The sequence below is a fragment of the Denticeps clupeoides genome, chromosome 1 (assembly GCF_900700375.1).
Source record: "Denticeps clupeoides chromosome 1, fDenClu1.1, whole genome shotgun sequence".
NCBI lineage: Eukaryota > Metazoa > Chordata > Actinopteri > Clupeiformes > Denticipitidae > Denticeps > Denticeps clupeoides.
The window spans coordinates 34,538,374-34,556,876 of NC_041707.1; the positions used below are offsets into that span (position 1 = coordinate 34,538,374).

General features: G+C 45.8%; 2 protein-coding genes across 5 annotated transcripts in view; one reads left to right on the top strand and one right to left on the bottom strand.

Moving 5' to 3' along the window:
- The window catches only part of col4a6 (collagen, type IV, alpha 6), a 76,183-nt gene extending 68,754 nt beyond the window's left edge, over positions 1-7,429 (bottom strand). For all 4 annotated transcript variants that reach the window (XM_028992526.1, XM_028992554.1, XM_028992545.1 and 1 more), the window contains exons 1-3: positions 7,288-7,429; positions 7,027-7,127; positions 6,891-6,939 (exon numbers count right to left, since the gene is read on the bottom strand). In XM_028992526.1, coding sequence (XP_028848359.1) covers positions 6,891-6,939; positions 7,027-7,037 — 60 coding nt within the window. In that variant the 5' untranslated portion in view covers positions 7,038-7,127; positions 7,288-7,429. The remainder of the gene's footprint in view (positions 1-6,890; positions 6,940-7,026; positions 7,128-7,287) is intronic.
- A 436-nt stretch (positions 7,430-7,865) lies between these two features.
- col4a5 (collagen, type IV, alpha 5 (Alport syndrome)) overlaps positions 7,866-18,503 on the top strand; it is a 36,728-nt gene continuing 26,090 nt past the window's right edge. The window contains 1 exon segment of the mRNA XM_028992576.1: positions 7,866-8,281. Within this exon segment, the coding sequence (XP_028848409.1) occupies positions 8,192-8,281 (90 nt within the window). The 5' untranslated portion in view covers positions 7,866-8,191.

Sequence of the window (18,503 nt, forward strand, 5' to 3'; positions counted from 1 at the left end):
ACCAACTAGATAAATATGGCAGTGCGTTGACAAATCCAACCTGGTGGCCAAGAGAGCAAACAAGACCGTCATCTGGCCTCATCATTCAAGAAACCTTCACTGTTTGTTGTCTCTTCACCCTTTCTGTCCAAGTGGACACTGACGGATTGCATGAGACAGATACATTATAGCATGCGGTGCATGCAACAAAATGTGTCCTCTGCATTTAACCCATCACCCTTAATGAGCAGTGGGCAGCCAGGAATGGTGCCTGGGGAGCAGTTTGTAGGCATGATAATTTGCTCAAGGTGACCTCAGAGAAACTGTGGTAGTTCGGGATTCGGCAACCTTCTGATTACGAGTCCTCACCCACTAGGCCACCACTGGGCATTTGTATGTCTTGTTCATAGACCCCCACAAGCTATGCAGTGGTGAGAAAATCAAATTCAACTCACCGGTGCTTGTTTGCTTCTGCATTTGTATTCAACTACCTAAAAATACGCTGATACTCCATCCAGGTCCTGGAACGTTGCCTGATATGTCCAAATTTTACACCCTTCTCATATCTGGTTCCTTCAGTTCAAGAATCCTTTGAAGACCAACCTTTTCCAAGGGAACCCCATATGCTTATCAAGGGGTAGCCTGGTGGGTAAGACACTCGCCTATGAACCAGAACACCACAATGTCACAGGTTCAATCTCCACTTCTACCACACTCTGAGCAAGACACCTAACCCTGAGTGTCTCCAGGGGGACTGATTACTGATAAATGCAGTAAATATAAATAAACGCTTCTGCTAAATAAATACATTGCCATTTGTAAGAAGTGTCAGAGAAAATTTAGACAAAGTGTGATGCTTCAGCCTGCCCGTCTCTAACTGGACCCAACACAAAAACTCGATAAGTGACGAGGAAATGTCTTTGGAGTTACAAACCTGTGCATCCGTGAACTTTTTATAGCTTTGATGGAAAGTCACCACACAAGTAACTTAAAATGCAAAAAACAGCAAACCAATACAAACATTTGGCCCACATAACAAATCTGTTGCAGCATATACAGTAAAACACACATTATAATTGCGACAATATTACCCCATGAACACTGTTATCTTAGCTTGTATGTACAGGTCATGCGTCCTGGGGGCCATGTGAATGTGTAACCAGATTGACACACACTGACACACAGGTATGTACAGTGCATGGACTGAATAGGGGGACATGGCAAATAAAGAGAGGCAGGTGGGGTTAAGGAGAGAAGGATGATGGGATGACAACTCACGGCTCATGGCGCGGCCTGCCTTCTGTCAGACCTGCCCAGCCCCGAGCGCTTTCCTTTCTGTTCCTACCCTACCTATCTTTCAAAAGCACACTCTCCTCTCCAGTTTCCATTTCGTTTCCCAACTTTCACCTCCACCACCCCCTCCCCACCCTCATTTCCATCTCTCTTCCATCCTTCAAAGAAGGAGGCAAACAAACCCCAAGAAGAAAGAATGTTAAGCCTCTCTCTCACTGGCCCACCCTGCACTTTTTTTTTTTGTCTAGCGTGACCTTTAACCTTGCATTTACTTCTGCCGTGCGAGTGAGCAAATTCCGAGGCATCAGGGGCTCCGAGACGTGTGATTGTGACATGCGGTGAAGAAGAGGAGCTTCTACTGTACGGTGACTGTCAGACATGTCTCTGCATATAGTGCATATATGGGGGGAAAAAGGCTTCTTAAACTGATAGGCATGACACTCATTCTTTCATATCCATACACACATACACACACACACACACACACACACACACATTGGTCACAGGACTAGATTCACCAGTCCTACAGATAATAACACATTACGACAACTGTAGCGTAGGCTGTAATAACACTGAAATCACAGTACTGATGATTGTACTGATACAATCCCACCCGAAAAATGACTGATTATCAGTAAATTACAGGACAGTTGAGATGACACAGAAAGTTTAATATTGCGATATATATTACTATATAGGTCTGTATAGCATCTTCATTTGACAGATTTGCATTAATAATGTATAACAAAATGAAGCATCATGAGTTATACTTCTCTGTGAGTTTATGAAACACTCTTCAGTGGTGACTTAGGACTAAGAAATGGCGTAGGTGGTAAACCTTTCTGACCATAGCAGTGATTTTTACGTCACTGCCACCACTGGGTAGACACTGGTCCTCCCCCTCTCCACTACCAAACTTCTATCCACTGTATATCTGCACGTGTAAGTATGTGTAAATACAAGCTACGTGTCCAGAGAATGTATATTTATTTCACCTATAAATTACTTTTACCCCCTCGCCCAATGCTTTCTGCTCAACTTTATCTTAATTTGCTTGATTCAATCCTGTGATGGAAATGTCCGCGAGAGAAACCAGTTTAAATCTCTTTGGCAAGCATTATTTATTTACTCTTCGTAGCATTCAAGAGGACTCGTCCAAACTATCCGGCTCATTTACTGTCTACTGTCATTATCTGTCATTATACTGTTTACTGTCATTATGTAATCTCACCTAATCTGAGGATCAGCCCCTTTAACTGACCTTTAACCTTGTAACCTTTAGGAATCAGCACCACAGGCATGTCCTATTTATTATTCCATACAGCGTGTTGTTAACATTTCATCTTGATCCATTGCAAAAATGACCATCGAAACACTGGTTCCTATGAGGCCTGTGGGAACGTTTAGTGAGAGGGTTGGAGGGCAGAAAGAAAACAAGTCCAGGAGGAGCATCTTATAATTTACAGCTTCAAGTAGAACTACTAGTGTCCGTAAGGACCAGAGAGCAGGGACTCCCACCCGATCAACAAGCCGCTGTGTGTGATCTTCTGCAGACAGGGACCAGCTACTCTCGTCAATTAAAGGTCATTCTAGGACTTCCCGAGATACCTGAGCTGTTGAGTAGACAGGCCATTTAAAAAGACAGATGCCTTTACTGAACAACTTTAGAAGGTCAAACTAATATTTCTTTCTAGGATAGGATTTTAAAGATGAAAGAGAGAGAGGAGGGCAAAGCCCTGACAAAAAACATTCCTGAGCTAAGAAGGGTAATTCTCCCAGAGAGAGAGAGAGAGAATGCAAGTGAATTTGAGTGAAAAAGTCAAAGCAAAACTCAAGCCTCACCTGCACTCCCAGACCGTTTAGCCCCTGATGTGTATCTTGCTATCTTCATCTTCATTTGCCCATATATTTATTTTACTTCATACACGTGGCTCATCTTAAATGCCACCCTGTTTTTTGGAATATTCTATGACAAAACAAATGAACCCTTGCAATCTTGAGATATTAAACTTCAGGGTGTTGTTATAAATTAACTTATAGTACCTCACAAAAGTGGAAGCAGACCCCTAACATCTTTACTCGCTTTTGTGAATGAAAACCCTGAGAGAAACTTTCTTGAGCTAAGAAATCAGATATGAAATCAGGTTTTAAGACATTTCTCCATATAACGTTGAAAAGACAGGAACACAAACTGATGCAGTGCTTTGAAGAAATGGATAGAATTCTTTTTGTCACGTAAAAACGGCTCTTACATATATTTATAATACATTTTATTTGGAATGTGTTCGTCTTTACCTGTGCCTAATCTATACCCATCTGTAACCATTGCTGTAAAAACCTTGCTACTGGACCGGGGAACAGTGTAGTTACTGGTTGGTACTCAGATGAAGATTATAGGAAACATATGCAGCCTGGCTCGCCTCTCCGCTCCCTGTATTCCCCATGTAAGAGAGAAAACTGTCTGTTCGGTGGAAGGTCACACTGCAGGACCACAAAGCCATTAGCGCTATCGTGGCCAATTGTCATTCAATGGTCATCCAGCCACACAACCTAATGGCAATGGGTGGGTAATAAAGGCCATAAACTTTACCCCTGGCGCAAATGCCCTCAGCTAAATGTCCTTTAGAGCTATGCAGATTGATGAGGGGAAGGGGGGGGGGTTTGGGGTGGGTCTGGGCTGCAAATCAAACAGCCATCAGTCGCCTCACTCACTTTAAATTTCTAGGAATGTTCTAGAAAGTGACACCTGCAGCAGTGAAGAAGTTCTCTGCCGACATGTTCTGCCAAGCAGCCCTGGAATGTCAGGGGAGCAATACCCGTGGGTGTCTGTGTGAATGAGCAGGGGGGGGTGCTGAACGTGAGGTGTTGACCTGTGCGGTTTTGCAGATAAGACAGCGCAGCGTAAACAATGCCGCGACAAGCAGACCCGTTACCACCTACGCCCGGAACGCCGCAAAGTCCCTGAGGGCAGCAGTGGGGCCTGCGGAGCCCCCCGGGTTCCAGCGAGCGTGAGGAGGTCGGGGCTCAGATTACCAGCGGGTTTGCACCCCGATAAAAGTCCTCAGTAGCACTGCCACACGCGCACAGAACACACAGAGTTATCTTCAGAATGACCCTATCACTGTCATTTACTGTCACATCTAAATTCAGATAAAGAGCAGAACCACGGCTAGTGTAGTACTTAATCATATTGTTCATTTTGAAGTAAAGAGGTTATTACGTTACCCATCCGCCAATTGCATAGACAACACACGCACACTTTATACGCTTGGCTCAGAACCCTTTAAATCCCACCCTCTTTTTTTGGAATACTCTACATTTCCAAACGTTTCAGCACTCTGGCTGCCATCTTTTGCTATATTGAAAACAAAACGAATGACGACGTTGATTGAAGATATTTGCAGCCATGAAAGGCGCCCGGGGAGCAGCGTTCCAACCCGTAACCCTTCAGTTTCGAGTCCGCTTCCTTACCTGCTCTATCACAGGGTGCTACCATGGCATGGAGCTGGTTACCAATAAAATGTCATCATGATGAAGGTTTTTCACATTTTCATACACCATGTTCCACAGCGACGTGATATCTGCACCGCCAGAGTTTCCAGGGGCTTATAAAAGTATAAAACTACTGATTAAATAAAGCATGTCCAGAAGCATCATGCCAATGATGGAATTGTTAGGTTTCGTTCCCTTATTTCCTTAAACAGAGTAAGATAGAAGTATCGGAGCAGTGCTCAGGGTCGGCCGAATGCCAAACACCAGGTATCGGTTTTTGATTGGTCCATCCAATCAAAAGTCTCCGACTCCAGATTGACCTTCCCTGTAACTAGCGACTGTAGGCATGTCAGCGAAATGTATTGTTACATCAAAGCCAGACATTTTTATACCCTGTCCAGTTTTTAATGACGCCAAGATGAGGAGATCGGTTGTCCGAAGAAGGGAACGTGCCTTGATTGACAGCTGTCCTCGTATTGGGAACACAGCAGAGTACTTCCTTCAGGAACACTATAGTAAAGTTTAAAATGAAGCGCACAGACGTTACCCCCACCCTGTGAGCCGGTCCAGCGTCGGCTCACCTGTCCCTAAGCCCCCCTGCTTTGGTTAACCACAGAACATGCAGCCTGCAGCAATAACTACGGGGTCAAGCTGAGCCCTAAATCACCACCCTGCCAGGTTATATACTATTAGCCACACTTCAGAAAACCACCCAGTTCACCCACTGGCCATACTGGTCTGTAAATGGGGGGCCAAATAAGATCTGGTTATCCAGGGAGATAATAGTCCCCTGAAGTCTTATGTGCAGGTTGATGTTGCTCAAATTTATGACATCAGGTAAGACCCCTGAGCAAAGGCACTTAGCAGGTAAGAAAAAAAAGTTGCCATCTGCACGTCTTAATTTCTCCAAGCAGAGTTTTTCTGAACTTTTCTGAATTCTTTTCGTCCATCTTTTAGACGTTTGCCATCTCGGCGATGACGTGGCCCAGTCGATCACAAACACCTGCAAATTTGGTCTGTAAACTCTCCTGGGTAGAAGGGGGGCTTTCGTCATCCCAGTGTAAAGCCCACAGTTATTCTAACCTCTCCCCTCCCCTCCAGACCCCGGCGCAGGTCTGCATGGAAAAGCTTGGGGTTCCTACTTAAGGCCACAATTATGCATGCAGGTGTTCAGAAATGAAAATCTCCGATACGCCCAAAAAGACAACCGAAAACCTCCGCTCCATCGTTCATTTTAACTTTCATTACTTTCTGTAACATATATCCCAGTGTGTGTATATATATTTATATGTATGTGTGTGTGTGTATATATATGTATATATATATTTGTACATACACACACACAGACATACATAAACTATATATATATATATATGTGTGTGTGTGTGTGTGTGTGTGTGTGTGTGTATATATATATATATATATATATATATATAAAATCCTAAATTACTCTGGTAGCTGGTATCTTACGAATTAATTATTAAAAATCCCTCAACACATTGATATCTAAAACTCCCAGTGGTCTGGGAAGCTGCGATGTAGAATCCTTTGACCAAGAAACATAAAAATAATCAGTATTTCAATTTCAATGACTACTATATATATTTATTTCCTAAATGACCCGAAGCTTATTTTCTCTGCTGATGCTGGCGACACGTAGGTGACCTTAAGTAACAGCTGCTCGGTTTGTTATTCACAAAGAGTGGGTTTTAAATCACAACATGGATCCTGAAAAACCCCCACATTTGAGCAGCAGTAGAGGACATTCGCTTCTACACGCGTATGAATTTCTGCAGAATTAAAAGAAAGATCTTTTAAAACATTATATATAGACACACATATAGATAGATAGATAGATAGATAGATAGATAGATAGATAGATAGATAGATAGATAGATAGATAGATAGTATTTTGTAATACTATAAGAACTCTTATAAGAACCGGTATTATCCATTAATAACTCAATTTAAAGAGGGCAGCATCATTTATCGATCACGCCAACCCACCGGTGATCGATGCGAGATAATCGGCACAATGCAACACATTACAATGACATTATATAATGTGCCTGCGTGGACACGCAGGTGGGAACCGCGTTTAACTGCAGTAAACAAGCCGCACTTACCCCGCGCCCGGACCCCGCCGCCACCAGCACCGCCAGCACCGCGCACGTCCTGCAAGGGAAGCAAAACATGCCGGGTGTCCCCGTCAAGCGTCTCCGTCTCAGGAATGGGGACGCGGCCGGTCCCGTTCGTACGCACCAGAAGCTCATTCTGTCCCCCGCCGCCGGTTCCCTTCAGCGCGACACCGTGCACGGAGCTTCAGAAGCCCGCATCGAAGGATCCAGAAACCCGCTCGTCCACTTCGGACAGGCGGACGGAGAGAAGAAAAGTTGGGGAAAAGAAAAGAGAGAGAGAGACTCGTTCCAACGCTCAAATCAGAGCCATTTAATGAGAAGAGTGATGTTAACACCCATGAAAAGTTCGGTGGAAGGTTTTTTTTTTAAAAAAAAAATTTTTTACCTCTCGGAACTTCGGTAGGCTGTCCTGCTCCCGGTCCGACTCGATTCCACGCAGCGCGACGAGTCCGCGGTGCCAGGGAGCCGCGTGGGCGGGGCTTCCCGCGCGTCAATCACGGCGCGTTCAAAGCGCCGCCGCGAGAGACCCCGCGTGTTCCGCCAGGACGCGTAAAAGACGCTTTAATCCGCGCCACGACCTGCGGTCACATAACAAGTGGAAGCCGAAAATGTCTGCCCTTCGGCCACAATTATCGCCATTTACATCAAATAACGGTCACTGTTGTTATTATTACTTTTTTTATTTCCGAAGCTGATATTTTCTGTCATTAGACATGTTTAATCCTGAAAGTAACATCCAAAGTATTATAAGACTGTGGAATGCAAAATGTTCTTTGGGGGTCTTTTTTTCAAGTTGCAAATATATAGGGAACGACTCGCGACCGACACTTTCAGAGCCCGAGAAAGTTCGGGAACTTTTAAAAACCCTGGACGGGCTTCGCGAGCGTCTCACGCGTCACGACGTAGTTGCAGCTCCCGCCCCCCGCCCGCCCCGGGAGTCGCGTTTCGGGGACTTTCGGGCGAGCAGGTGAACGGGCCGAGGGACGCGGCTCGGCGAGGGACTAGTTTACGCCGCGGCGCAGGGATACGCCGCCAGGCAGGTTAAGTCGACGGAGGAAAAAGCGGCCAGTACTGCGGCGGCAGCGAGCGGAGCCGGTGCCGGACGGCTCGGAGACGTGTACAGAACCCACCGTTCACTTTTTTTTAAATTTATTTTTATTATTTTTAAAGCGTCTGAATTATTAGCCGGGACAGCGGAAGAATATGACCAGGTCCACATGTAGTCGCGGTTGCGTTCGTCAGTGTTAAGCGGGCGGGTTGTTTAAAGAAAAGGAGAAACCAAAAAAAAAATGAATAAAAACTTTGAGAGTTTGCAGAGCCTCGCTGTAGGTCTGCTTCTCGTGACCTTATGCATATCGGTGCAGGATTCCGAATCTGCGGTGAGTACCAATGCACTGAATCATTATTTCTCCACGTAGTGATCGCTTTAGCCCAACCACACGCAACTGTGGGGGGAAATCGATCGCACACTTCTCGCCGCTTCCTCTCCGGCTCACGAGTAGACGTCGGCTTGGCGTGGAGCGTCTGCAGATGCGTCTGATCCGATCGCGGATCGATATTGCGCGCGATCGCAGTTTCCCGCAGTCGCATTTTTCGAAGGTCTGAGCCACACGGGGCGACCTGTACTAACACGCCGCCTGTCCCTGTACTGAACCTCGATTGCTGTTATATTTAGAGTTACGTTTTTTTTTCTCCTGGGTCCGGGGAGAAGAAAATGCAACGTTGGCGCAAGAGCATCGAGCAAATACTGTTTTTATTGGTGACAGTGAGAGGAACCGTACATTAGTCTGTATTATAGGCTTGCCTGCCTGTCTGCTTTTCCAGGCTGAAACAAAATAAGTTCATCTGTGTTAGAAAAAAAAAACAAAAAAAAACAACCAAAGGCTTCTAAGTGTCCTATAAGGAGGATCTCAGACGTTGTTACAATGTTACACCGATGGTAATGTTTGTTAATTCACTTATTCTAAGTTCAGGTTTGTGTACGGCGCAACTTTATCACTATAATTTGAGTTTTCCCGGATATGCAAACAGCAGAGTTCAAATTTGCATGATACAGGTTTAGGGTTGCTGCTGAAGCATCAGGGACGGAGCGTGCATCAGATCGGGAGTTTGACTCGATCGGCCAGTGACAGCCGCAGCCTGCTGGAGTGACCTCACACCACGCAGACGCAGCGTTCCCGTTGTTGTGGGCCAGTCTCAACAGTGTCCAGGAATGTCGTTTTTTTTTTTTTTTTTTGGACATCCCTGGACACCGGTTGGCTGCGGCGGCCCTTGTGGAATCCAAGGGCTTTTTTTTTTTTAATTTCCACAGGTCCCGCCCATTCGTCTGGGTCCCTGTGCAGGACAGAAGGGGCCTGGACCTCACCGCGGTTGAAGGGAGGAGTCGGCAGCCTTCGAGGGGTGTGCGTAGCCCCCTGCATGAGAGCGGCACGCAGAACAGGTCTATTCAAAGGCGGCGAAAGAGAAAGGGAGGCCGAGATAAAGAGAGATGCGACTTTGACGTGTCTCTTTTGTCCCTGTCACCTTTCACCCCCATCCCTTTTCAATGACCGCATGTACCGACCCCCACATTCCTTCGTTTGGGACTATTAGCGTGGAGCAACGGCTTATAGCAACTTCACAATATTGTTCGCCGTTGTTGTCAACCTAGAGGTCACAGTTTATGAATCTAACGCTGACCATTTCTCGCTGGTACAGGTAGGACTCACCCTGTTTTTGAGGTTTGCCTCGTTTCTGGAAGGGTCTGATCATTGGAAACAAGGGCTCTCCATACGTTCCATTCTGGAAGTTGTGCGCCGGGCCTGTGTGATGTGGTTAACGGGTCTGCCGATGGACAGCCGGAAACGGTGTACTTTATACCTTGAAACCTCAATTACGCTCCAGTCATGGTTCTTCAGGTCCTGACCCCTGAACGCTGCCCTCTAGTGTTCGTGGCCCTCAGACAGACTTGATGAAGTGCAGAAGCGTTTGGTTTCATGCCAGCACGCTGTAATTTGTGTCTTTTGTTACCAAGTCTTCACATCAGGGGTGTTTGATTGATAGAAATCTTGAAATTGTCTGCTGAGTTGATTCTGCTGTAATGTGGGGTCCTTTGAACTTTTCACGGTTGGGAGACGCTGCAGCCTTCTTTTGAAAATGTGGAGAGAGGGCCATGAATGTGTGTATGCATGTATATTCATGTATGTACACACACACATACACACACATGTATATGCCTGTGTTTGCCCGGCTGTGGTGTGTTATGTGTGTGTGAACAACTCAGCCACAACCTACAAAAACACTGGCAGGTGCAATTTCGCAATTGGAACTGTCCGTTCCTTAAGGCTGATGAGTTGGAAGCAAGACGTTGGGAAAGGCCACGTTGCTGGATGCTAGAAAGCTGATCCCACTGACGAATTGTTGAGCGTCAGACCTGTTTTTTTTTTTTTTTTTAGATCATATAGACTTTCACCTGTTTAATGAGAGGAACTATCCAGTATCAGCAGTGTGATGCTCAGTCCATGTGGATTTTACTTTGGCCCCATACACCCTTTCATGGGCAGTATTATGCACCCTTGCACGCTGGTCCAAGAATGCTTTGAAGAATGCAACAAATGAGTTTGAGGTGACTTCCCAATTTCTAAGATCTTTGACCTGTGGGATCTGTGGGATTCACTTCAGTCCGGGACATAAAGAATCAGCTGCCAACATCTTGGTACAAGATACCACAGGACACCTTCAGACATCCTGTGGGGGCCATGGCTCTTCGGATCAGAGTTGGCATTAGGCAGGCCGTTTCAGTGACGTGGCTGATCAAAATGCATTTTGAGATCATACTGATATGATATGATGCGTGTACATCGTGTGTTTGTGTGCATAAAAGCCACTGATGACAGACAATGACTGCGCTTACAGCTGAGACCCATGGAGCACTGAGCTTCCACCTTTGCCCCAACATGATCCATCTGCCCGCGCAGCCATAACATCCAGAGATATCCACCCCAAGCACCAGACAGGGCTGTGAAGCTGGCTGGGGGAGGTGTGGGAGGGTGGGTTGTGGCGGTCTGCGGGCCGCCTGCCGCTGTCCCTGCTGGAAGACACGCAACTGCCTTTATCTCTTTGCTTGTCGCGATCTGCCGAAAGAAAGACTGCTGCTCCCTCTTTTTTCTTCCCTGCTATTCTCCTTTCCCCGTGTGCTGATCAGAATCAGAATCGGCCAAGTATGTTTGTGAACTGTCTCATTCCTTCATTTCACTTTGAAAATGTTTTTTCCTAATGATTATAATGTTTCTTTTGTCAAGAATGCAGCATAGTTGCTTTAAATGACATTTGCATATTCTTGCTTTAAATAAAGCAATGTGTAAAGTTGCATTTTTCTGAGCAGAAAAATGCTATTTAGTCTGCAGCTCTAGTAAAGTGACGTGCTTGGCTTACGGACTCGCATGTAGACGTGAATTGGCAGTAAAATGCCTTTTAGGATTAACAGGTGTGGGGTGGGAACCCCGCTGTTTGCTTAACTAATTACCTCTGTCCTGTAACTGTGCTGATGCCATCCCCCCCCCTGCTGTCTCTATTCCCTCTTTCACACACACACTAGCTCTGCGTTGAGCAGTCACCCTCTGTTTCAATTCAATTCTGGGCTCAGAAGTCCTTCTGACTCCCAGCAGACTCCCAGAGTTTGTGTATCAAACCCTTGCAGATGCTGCTTCTCTGCACTAAATCCGCTAGTAACTGTTCTTCAGAATGAGTCTGCTGAGAGTTAACGCATCACCTAAGACTGGTTTGTCGTTTAGACCGACCTTTATATTGCCAGGTCAGTATGGTAATAGTAAAGTACCTGTCACGGTAGTGACTTTGGGGTTCTCCAGATCCGTGTGCCAGGCTGGGGTTTTGTGCCGTTGATGTTGTCTGCTGGAAATTCCTAATTGTGTTCTCCTGATGTTGCTTGTATACGAGTAGTCCTTTTGTATCTCGTCCTTGCCGGTTATTGTTTTCGTCTGTATGCTGTTTTGCCTCGTCCTGCATTGCATAAAAAAAAAAAAAAAAGTGTAGTGGTTGTCACATTTGATACACAGCAGCACAGCACACGGTGCACACAGTGAAATTTGTCCTCTGCATTTAACCCATCACCCTGAGTGAGCAGTGGGCAGCCATGACAGGCGCCCGGGGAGCAGTGTGTGGGGACAGTGCTTTGATCAGTGGCACCGCAGTGGCACCTTGGCGGATCAGGATTCGAACCGGCAACCTTCGGATTTCGGGGCCGCTTCCTTAAGCGCTAGGCCACCACTGCCCCATTAAAACCCCCCTGTCTCCGTGGAGCCGTGCGTATGAGTCCTGTGTTCCGTCCGATCACCGTTGTACCGTGACAGTGCGGCAAGTATTATTCTATGGTTCTGTTACAGTTATAATATGAATACCATAAAATACCTAAGGTTGGGTGGGATTTGAATTGGGAGCTCCGTTTGGTCGCAGGCAAAAAACGTGGAATGTTGTGAATCTGTGAACCGCGTGAATATGATTACTTGGGTTTAGGCCCTGCCACAGGAGGTCTTTGCTCTCTTTGATCTTTTGATCTAAAAAAAAAAAAAAACTCAGGTTTGGACCATTTTCCTAATGAGACGAAGGTCGGCTTAAGAAAGCACGTTTGTGGCCCATGCCTCATCCACAAGCACTTACCTGGGCACCTTCCATATCCACCCATCTGTTTTAGGACAGCACTGTTTACCTGGCACAGGTTATTTAAATTTTCTCATGGCCAAAAACACTTTACATTCCACAACTGTAATTGGACAGCAGCTATTTTGCAGCAATAAGTTCATCACATGCCAGCAGTGACTTGGTGTCACGCCCGAGGGCTGAGGGGTAAAGAAGGCGCAGAGACGAGACGTGCAAGGAAGGGATTTTTAATAAGTACCAACAAAAACGGCACAAGGGCGAAAAAGACGGAAAAGGCGTGTGTCTGAGGCGACTGGAACTAGCATAAACACACAGGGTCAGTGATAGTGTCCACTTCAATGTGGCAGCCCTGTCTGCGTGCAGCTTCTCGGAATTTTATGGAGTCCAGATCCATTACGGCTCATTGGTGTTAGCTAAGATGGATCAGTAATCCCTAATCGGGTGTATAGGCACCTGCTGTGACGGCCCCATGGCTCCAGGGCGTCACACTTGGCTTTGAATGGCAGAGAGAGTTTGAACCATCACTGTTTCATGGATAAAAGTTAGTTTGAATAAGCCTTCACCGTGGCATCTTTAGCAATTCATTTTTGATGGATGGAGAGCTGCCAGGCCGGTGGATTGTTCAGATGGGTTCTTTGATAAGCAGGAGTATCTTGCAGGGGCATCTCACGCTTGCATTGCAGTTTTTATGTACCATGTTCCTGATGGGTTTGCAAGATTTCTGCCATTTGGTTGTTCCCTCTGAATTAGAGAATGAAAAATATATATATATAAAATGTAATTTTCTATTCAGAATTTTACTTTAAATTAATGCATTTCTCGACGCTATATTGGGAAAATGACTGTATAAACGTTTAAATTTACTGGAGTCTACTGGCTTCGATTAAACACATATTAGCAGCCAAAGGTACACTCTAAAACCCTGCTTTCTGAAACCTTTCTGGAGGAGCATTGCTCATTGTCTTCCCATTCATTCCTCTAAATAACAAACGTTTTTGGCAAAAATGTCTTTTTTTTTTTTCAAAATAGCAAAGGCCACTTTGAATAAATATCAAAATATAGGCTTGGGCACTTGAATAAATATCATCTGCATGTTCTGCTTCCCACTATGTGTCAAAATAGGGCCCAGAGATTGTCAGCGGTGGAAGAATATATCTCCCACATTTGTTCTTTAATGAGAAAAGGATTTGGGAACGAGCTGAATGAAAGTGATGTCGATTTAGATTTTTTTTTTGCATTCCCATATCTGCCAATCGAAGTTGAAGTTGACTTTATTGTCATTTCAGCTATATACATGTTAGACAGTACATAGTGGAACGAAACGACTTTTCTCCGGAACCTGGTGCTACATGTAACATTTGAACAATTAAGCTACATACAAACAGGGGACACGGGCAGTGCAAGAATAACTTTGAACAAAAAATGTGTAGACAACAATGAGACCGACAGCGCTAAACTAGTGAAGCATGCATGGATTCCCCACGTTTCCGTCCTTCAAACAATCAGATGAGGCTGTCGTGTTGCTCAGGAAAGCCTCCTTACAGCAGGGATTTATCCAATTGCAGGTGAATGTCTTTTATTACTATCCAGTAGGGGTGTGTATTGGCAAGGATCTCACGATACGATACGTATACAAGAGTCACGATGCGAACATATATCACAATATATTGTGATAATGTACATACTGTGATATTCTACAGGCCACTGAAAATAAAAAAACGGGGCTGAAACACAAGGTACTGCCTAACTCTGCCTGAAGTGCCAGGCAGTAATTTAAAGTACCCAGATGTACAGCGCCATCTACAGGGGTGGAGGTTGTAGTTGCACGATGACCTCACTAAAACGTTCGACAGGACCACCTGGTGGACTAAGTTTGTGTACAAAAATATCGGTATTTGGTGTCCCTGTATCGATACAATATCAGCACGTAAAGTATCGCAACATATTGCTGTATCGATATTTTCCAAAACCCATAGTATCCAGCACAAAAGAAATGCCATGTGGAGCGTTGCTCTGTTTGTCTGCACAGTAGTGACTGCGCTGCACTTTGTCTCCTTGCAGACTGTGTTGAATAATCTGTCTGGGCTGCTATCACTTCACCTCGTCGAGTGAAACACAAACAAGTGGCAATGCTGATGCAGACATGATAAATGAAGACATCCTGTAACTCTGCCTCAGTGAAAGTGAAGTGATTGCGAAACACAGCACATCACACGGTGACACAGCGAAACGTGTCCTCTGCTTTTAACCATCACCCTTGATGAGCAGTGGGCAGCCATGAAAGGCGCCCGGTGAGCAGTGCGTGGGGACGGTGATTTGCTCAGTGGCACCTCAGTGGGGTTCGGCAACCTTTACCCGCTAGGCCACCACTGCCCCTGCCTCGAACAGGTTCTCGTGCGGAGGACTGTGATTAACCCAGTCACCATGAAAAAAAGTCCGGGAATTATTTTTTAATTTTATGTTTTTAATTTGCTAAATGATTCTGATTCTCATTGCCTCAAAACTCAATGGGGGTATATTTAATGCAGAAGGCTGAAAAGAGACATGCATTAATAATAATTTTGGCTACAGTATGAAGTGCCCTGCATATAGTATTTTACCTAATGCAAATATAATAGTCTTTATACTACCTATATATTTTTTAAAAAAAAACACAATATTAATAGCCAAACATGAAAATGTAGCATTTTGTCTGGTAATTTTGGCTGATCAGAAGGAGTATTGGAGGGGAGTGTGGGACAGCAACAAGGAGGAATTCAGTTCAGCCAGCCTCTGAACGTGGGGGTGGGACGTAGGCGTCTCCGCGCGTCTCCTGGCTCATCTTGCCACTTCCTGAGCCTCGTAATCCACATGGGCATGGAAGTCGGCCCTGAACCTCACGCTCTCTCTCTCACGCGCTCTCTGTCTCTACATCTGGTTCTGCAATCAGCCGAGCGTACCGGGGCTCGCTGGGGAAGACCGCCACGCTGATTTCAGATCAGCGCGAGAGGGAAGGGTGGTCATCACGTCACACGACCGTACCTGAACTACACGTGCCGTTCCGAGGGCGGCCGTTCAGTTCGCCACTTCTCATCCTAATGTCCAATCCTTGTCTTTGTGAGGTGATACAAGCTGCTTTTGAGGGCCAGGTCCTGACCAGAAAGAATGAATGTGTGCGCCCCTGTCCCCCATGACTCGCTTTTCATTTCGTCTGCCACAGCAACGTCCTCAGGTAACACAGACTTAAAAAAAAACGGCGCCTCTTTTTGACAGTGGTGCGCAATGCATGTGATCATGTCACCCACCCGGACGCTGGCGTGTGCGACCCAGGTGCTTGTCGGGCGGGAGAGCCTGCTGCAGCAGAGGGGAGCGGGGCCACCGCCGCCGATTAGTGCGCGACCGGGGCGCACCAGCCAGCGGGTTTGTGTCGAAGCCCAGACTTACACGGCCACATGCTGTACGGTATTTGTTGTGGAGGATTAGCCGCATGCCTCGCTCAGAAGTGCCCGGATTACTGTGGGAAGTCGTCCGGGCCGGTGCGCGATAAGCACGTGTCAGTGTGCTCCGGGTAAGAATGTGTGTGTCCAGCAAGGCGGCACAGCGTGGTGTGTTTATGTAGGCGAGCGACTGAGAGATGCGGTCATGGTGCTCAGGTCATTCCAGGACGAGTGTGAGAAAGGGAGTAGGAGTGATGTGAAAGAGAAGGAGGGCTTATTTGAAGAGGTGTGTGTTCACATTCTCACACACACGCACTTGGGCCAGTGGTGGCCTAGCGGTTAAGGAAGCGGCCTTGTAATCAGGAGAATCGAATCCCAATCCGCCAAGGGTGGTAGTGGCCTAGTGGGTAACACACTCACCTATGAACCAGAAGACCCAGGTTTAAATTCCACTTACTACCATTGTGTCCCTGAGCAAGACACTTAACCCTAAGTTGCTCCAGGGGGGGACTGTCCCTGTAACTACTGATTGTAAGACGCTCTGGATAAGGACGTCTGATAAATGCTGTAAATGTAAATGTAAGGGGGCCATTGAGGTGCCGCTGAGCAAAGCACCGTCCCCACACGCTGCTCCCCGGGCGCCTGTCATGGCTGCCCACTGCTCACCAAGGGTGATGGTTAAAAGCAGAGGACACATTTCGCTGTGTCACCGTATGCTGTGCTGCAGTGTATCACAGTGACAATCACTTCACTTTCTTTTGTAGCTTTACCTATAATGACCTGTGTCGGCCTAGCCCGGGCTCGTAATCGGAAGGTTGCTGGCTCAAATCCCGAACCGCCAAGGTACACTGAGGTCCCCTTGAGCAAAGTACCTTGCCCACACACTGCCCCCCCAAGGCGATAGGTTAAATCCACAGGACACATTTCGCTGTGTGCACCGCTTGTTTCATCTGAACTCTACATAAAATAATATAAAAATCACAGTAAAAGTAATTTACCTCCACTGGGTGAAAGGGCCTGTCTTTGTGTTTGGTTGCAGGAGGGAACAGGGAACACGGCGTATAAACCTGTCCCCTTGTGGTCAGAACGTGTCACAACACCCCTCTACCGGCAGACCACTGCGGTGTAGTTGTGTCCTGGATGGAGCAGAAATGCTAATATTTGGGCTTGACCTCCACATGAAGTAAAACAGAGATGGGATTTATCTCCATGGGACGCGTGTTTGTGTAAACTTTGTGTAGCGCCGGCACATGCTTGAGCTTGTTCCGATATCGGAACACACCGGCGTCCCTCCATCCACTTCAGGGTATAACGGCTTTAATTCATTGGAAGCTAAAACTTTGATTAAAACTTTCATTTAACCCCAGTTCGTAACCCCATGCCACACTATTTAAAGAGAGATTGGAAAAAGTTGATAAAATAAGTGGTTCAGAATGCCAACATTCCAACCGTAGAGCACACAGCTAAAAAAAAAAAACGGGAAATGTTTCTGTTTCTGTGTTGAAAATGCACGTTCTATAATGACGTTTTTTAAGTTTTTTTTTAGGCATAACTAACATTGGAATGAAATGGCAGAAGGATTGCATGCATGTTTTTTTCTTTTATGATATTGTATATTATTATCTTTAATTTTATCACATCTAATAATTTTTTTTATCACACCCCACTGTGATAAAAATTCCACAAATTAAACATAAAAGCAACAAACGGATCATTTATTGCTTTTTATGTTTTACTACCCTGAGCTCTCTTTTTCACTCAATTAAGTCAAATGAAGTTTAAAAAATGACTTCTTGGTTAGTTTCGTTTTCCTTTAACTCCTCTAACCCTGAGAAGCTCCAGAATATTGTGGTTTTATGATAAAGAAAAAGGTAAACAGAGTGGATAATTCCTGTATGTGGCCATGTCGGAAAGGAAAGAGAGGCTGTGAGAGCTGCTGAGGGGGTCATCTTCCACAGAGATGTTGACAGCGGCAGGGTGACACACACACACACACACAGACACACACTGAATCTCAAGAATCTAAAGATGTGAGGCCACACCCTCCTTCTGCGGTGATGTGGAAGAGTGAGTAGAATGCACTTTCCCACATCAGGTACTCTCTTTTCACACACACACACACACACACACACACACACACACACACACACACACACCATTCCTCCCCCTCACCCCTGGAGCCAAGAGCTGGACTGGTGTGTTTATGTCTCTCTGAAGCTGTTTGTAGGAACACAGATGTTCCAGTTACCTTCCACTAAACCCCAAACCAGAATGCAGTTCAAAGGTCACAATATTACTATGTCAGGCCAGTCCAGCACTGTGCCTGACTCTTATTTTCACGATTTCTTTCATGATCAGCTTAACATGGTTTAGTTGCTTAAGCACTTTTTCTATAGTCCCTTGGAATTCTGCTCTCGTTTTTCCACTGACTCACCTAAGTGGCTTTTCCATGTGTGCCGGTACGAAAGTGGGCTCGTTCACACAACAACAAAATCCCTTCCAGGGAAAGATGTTTGCATGGCTAAAGAAT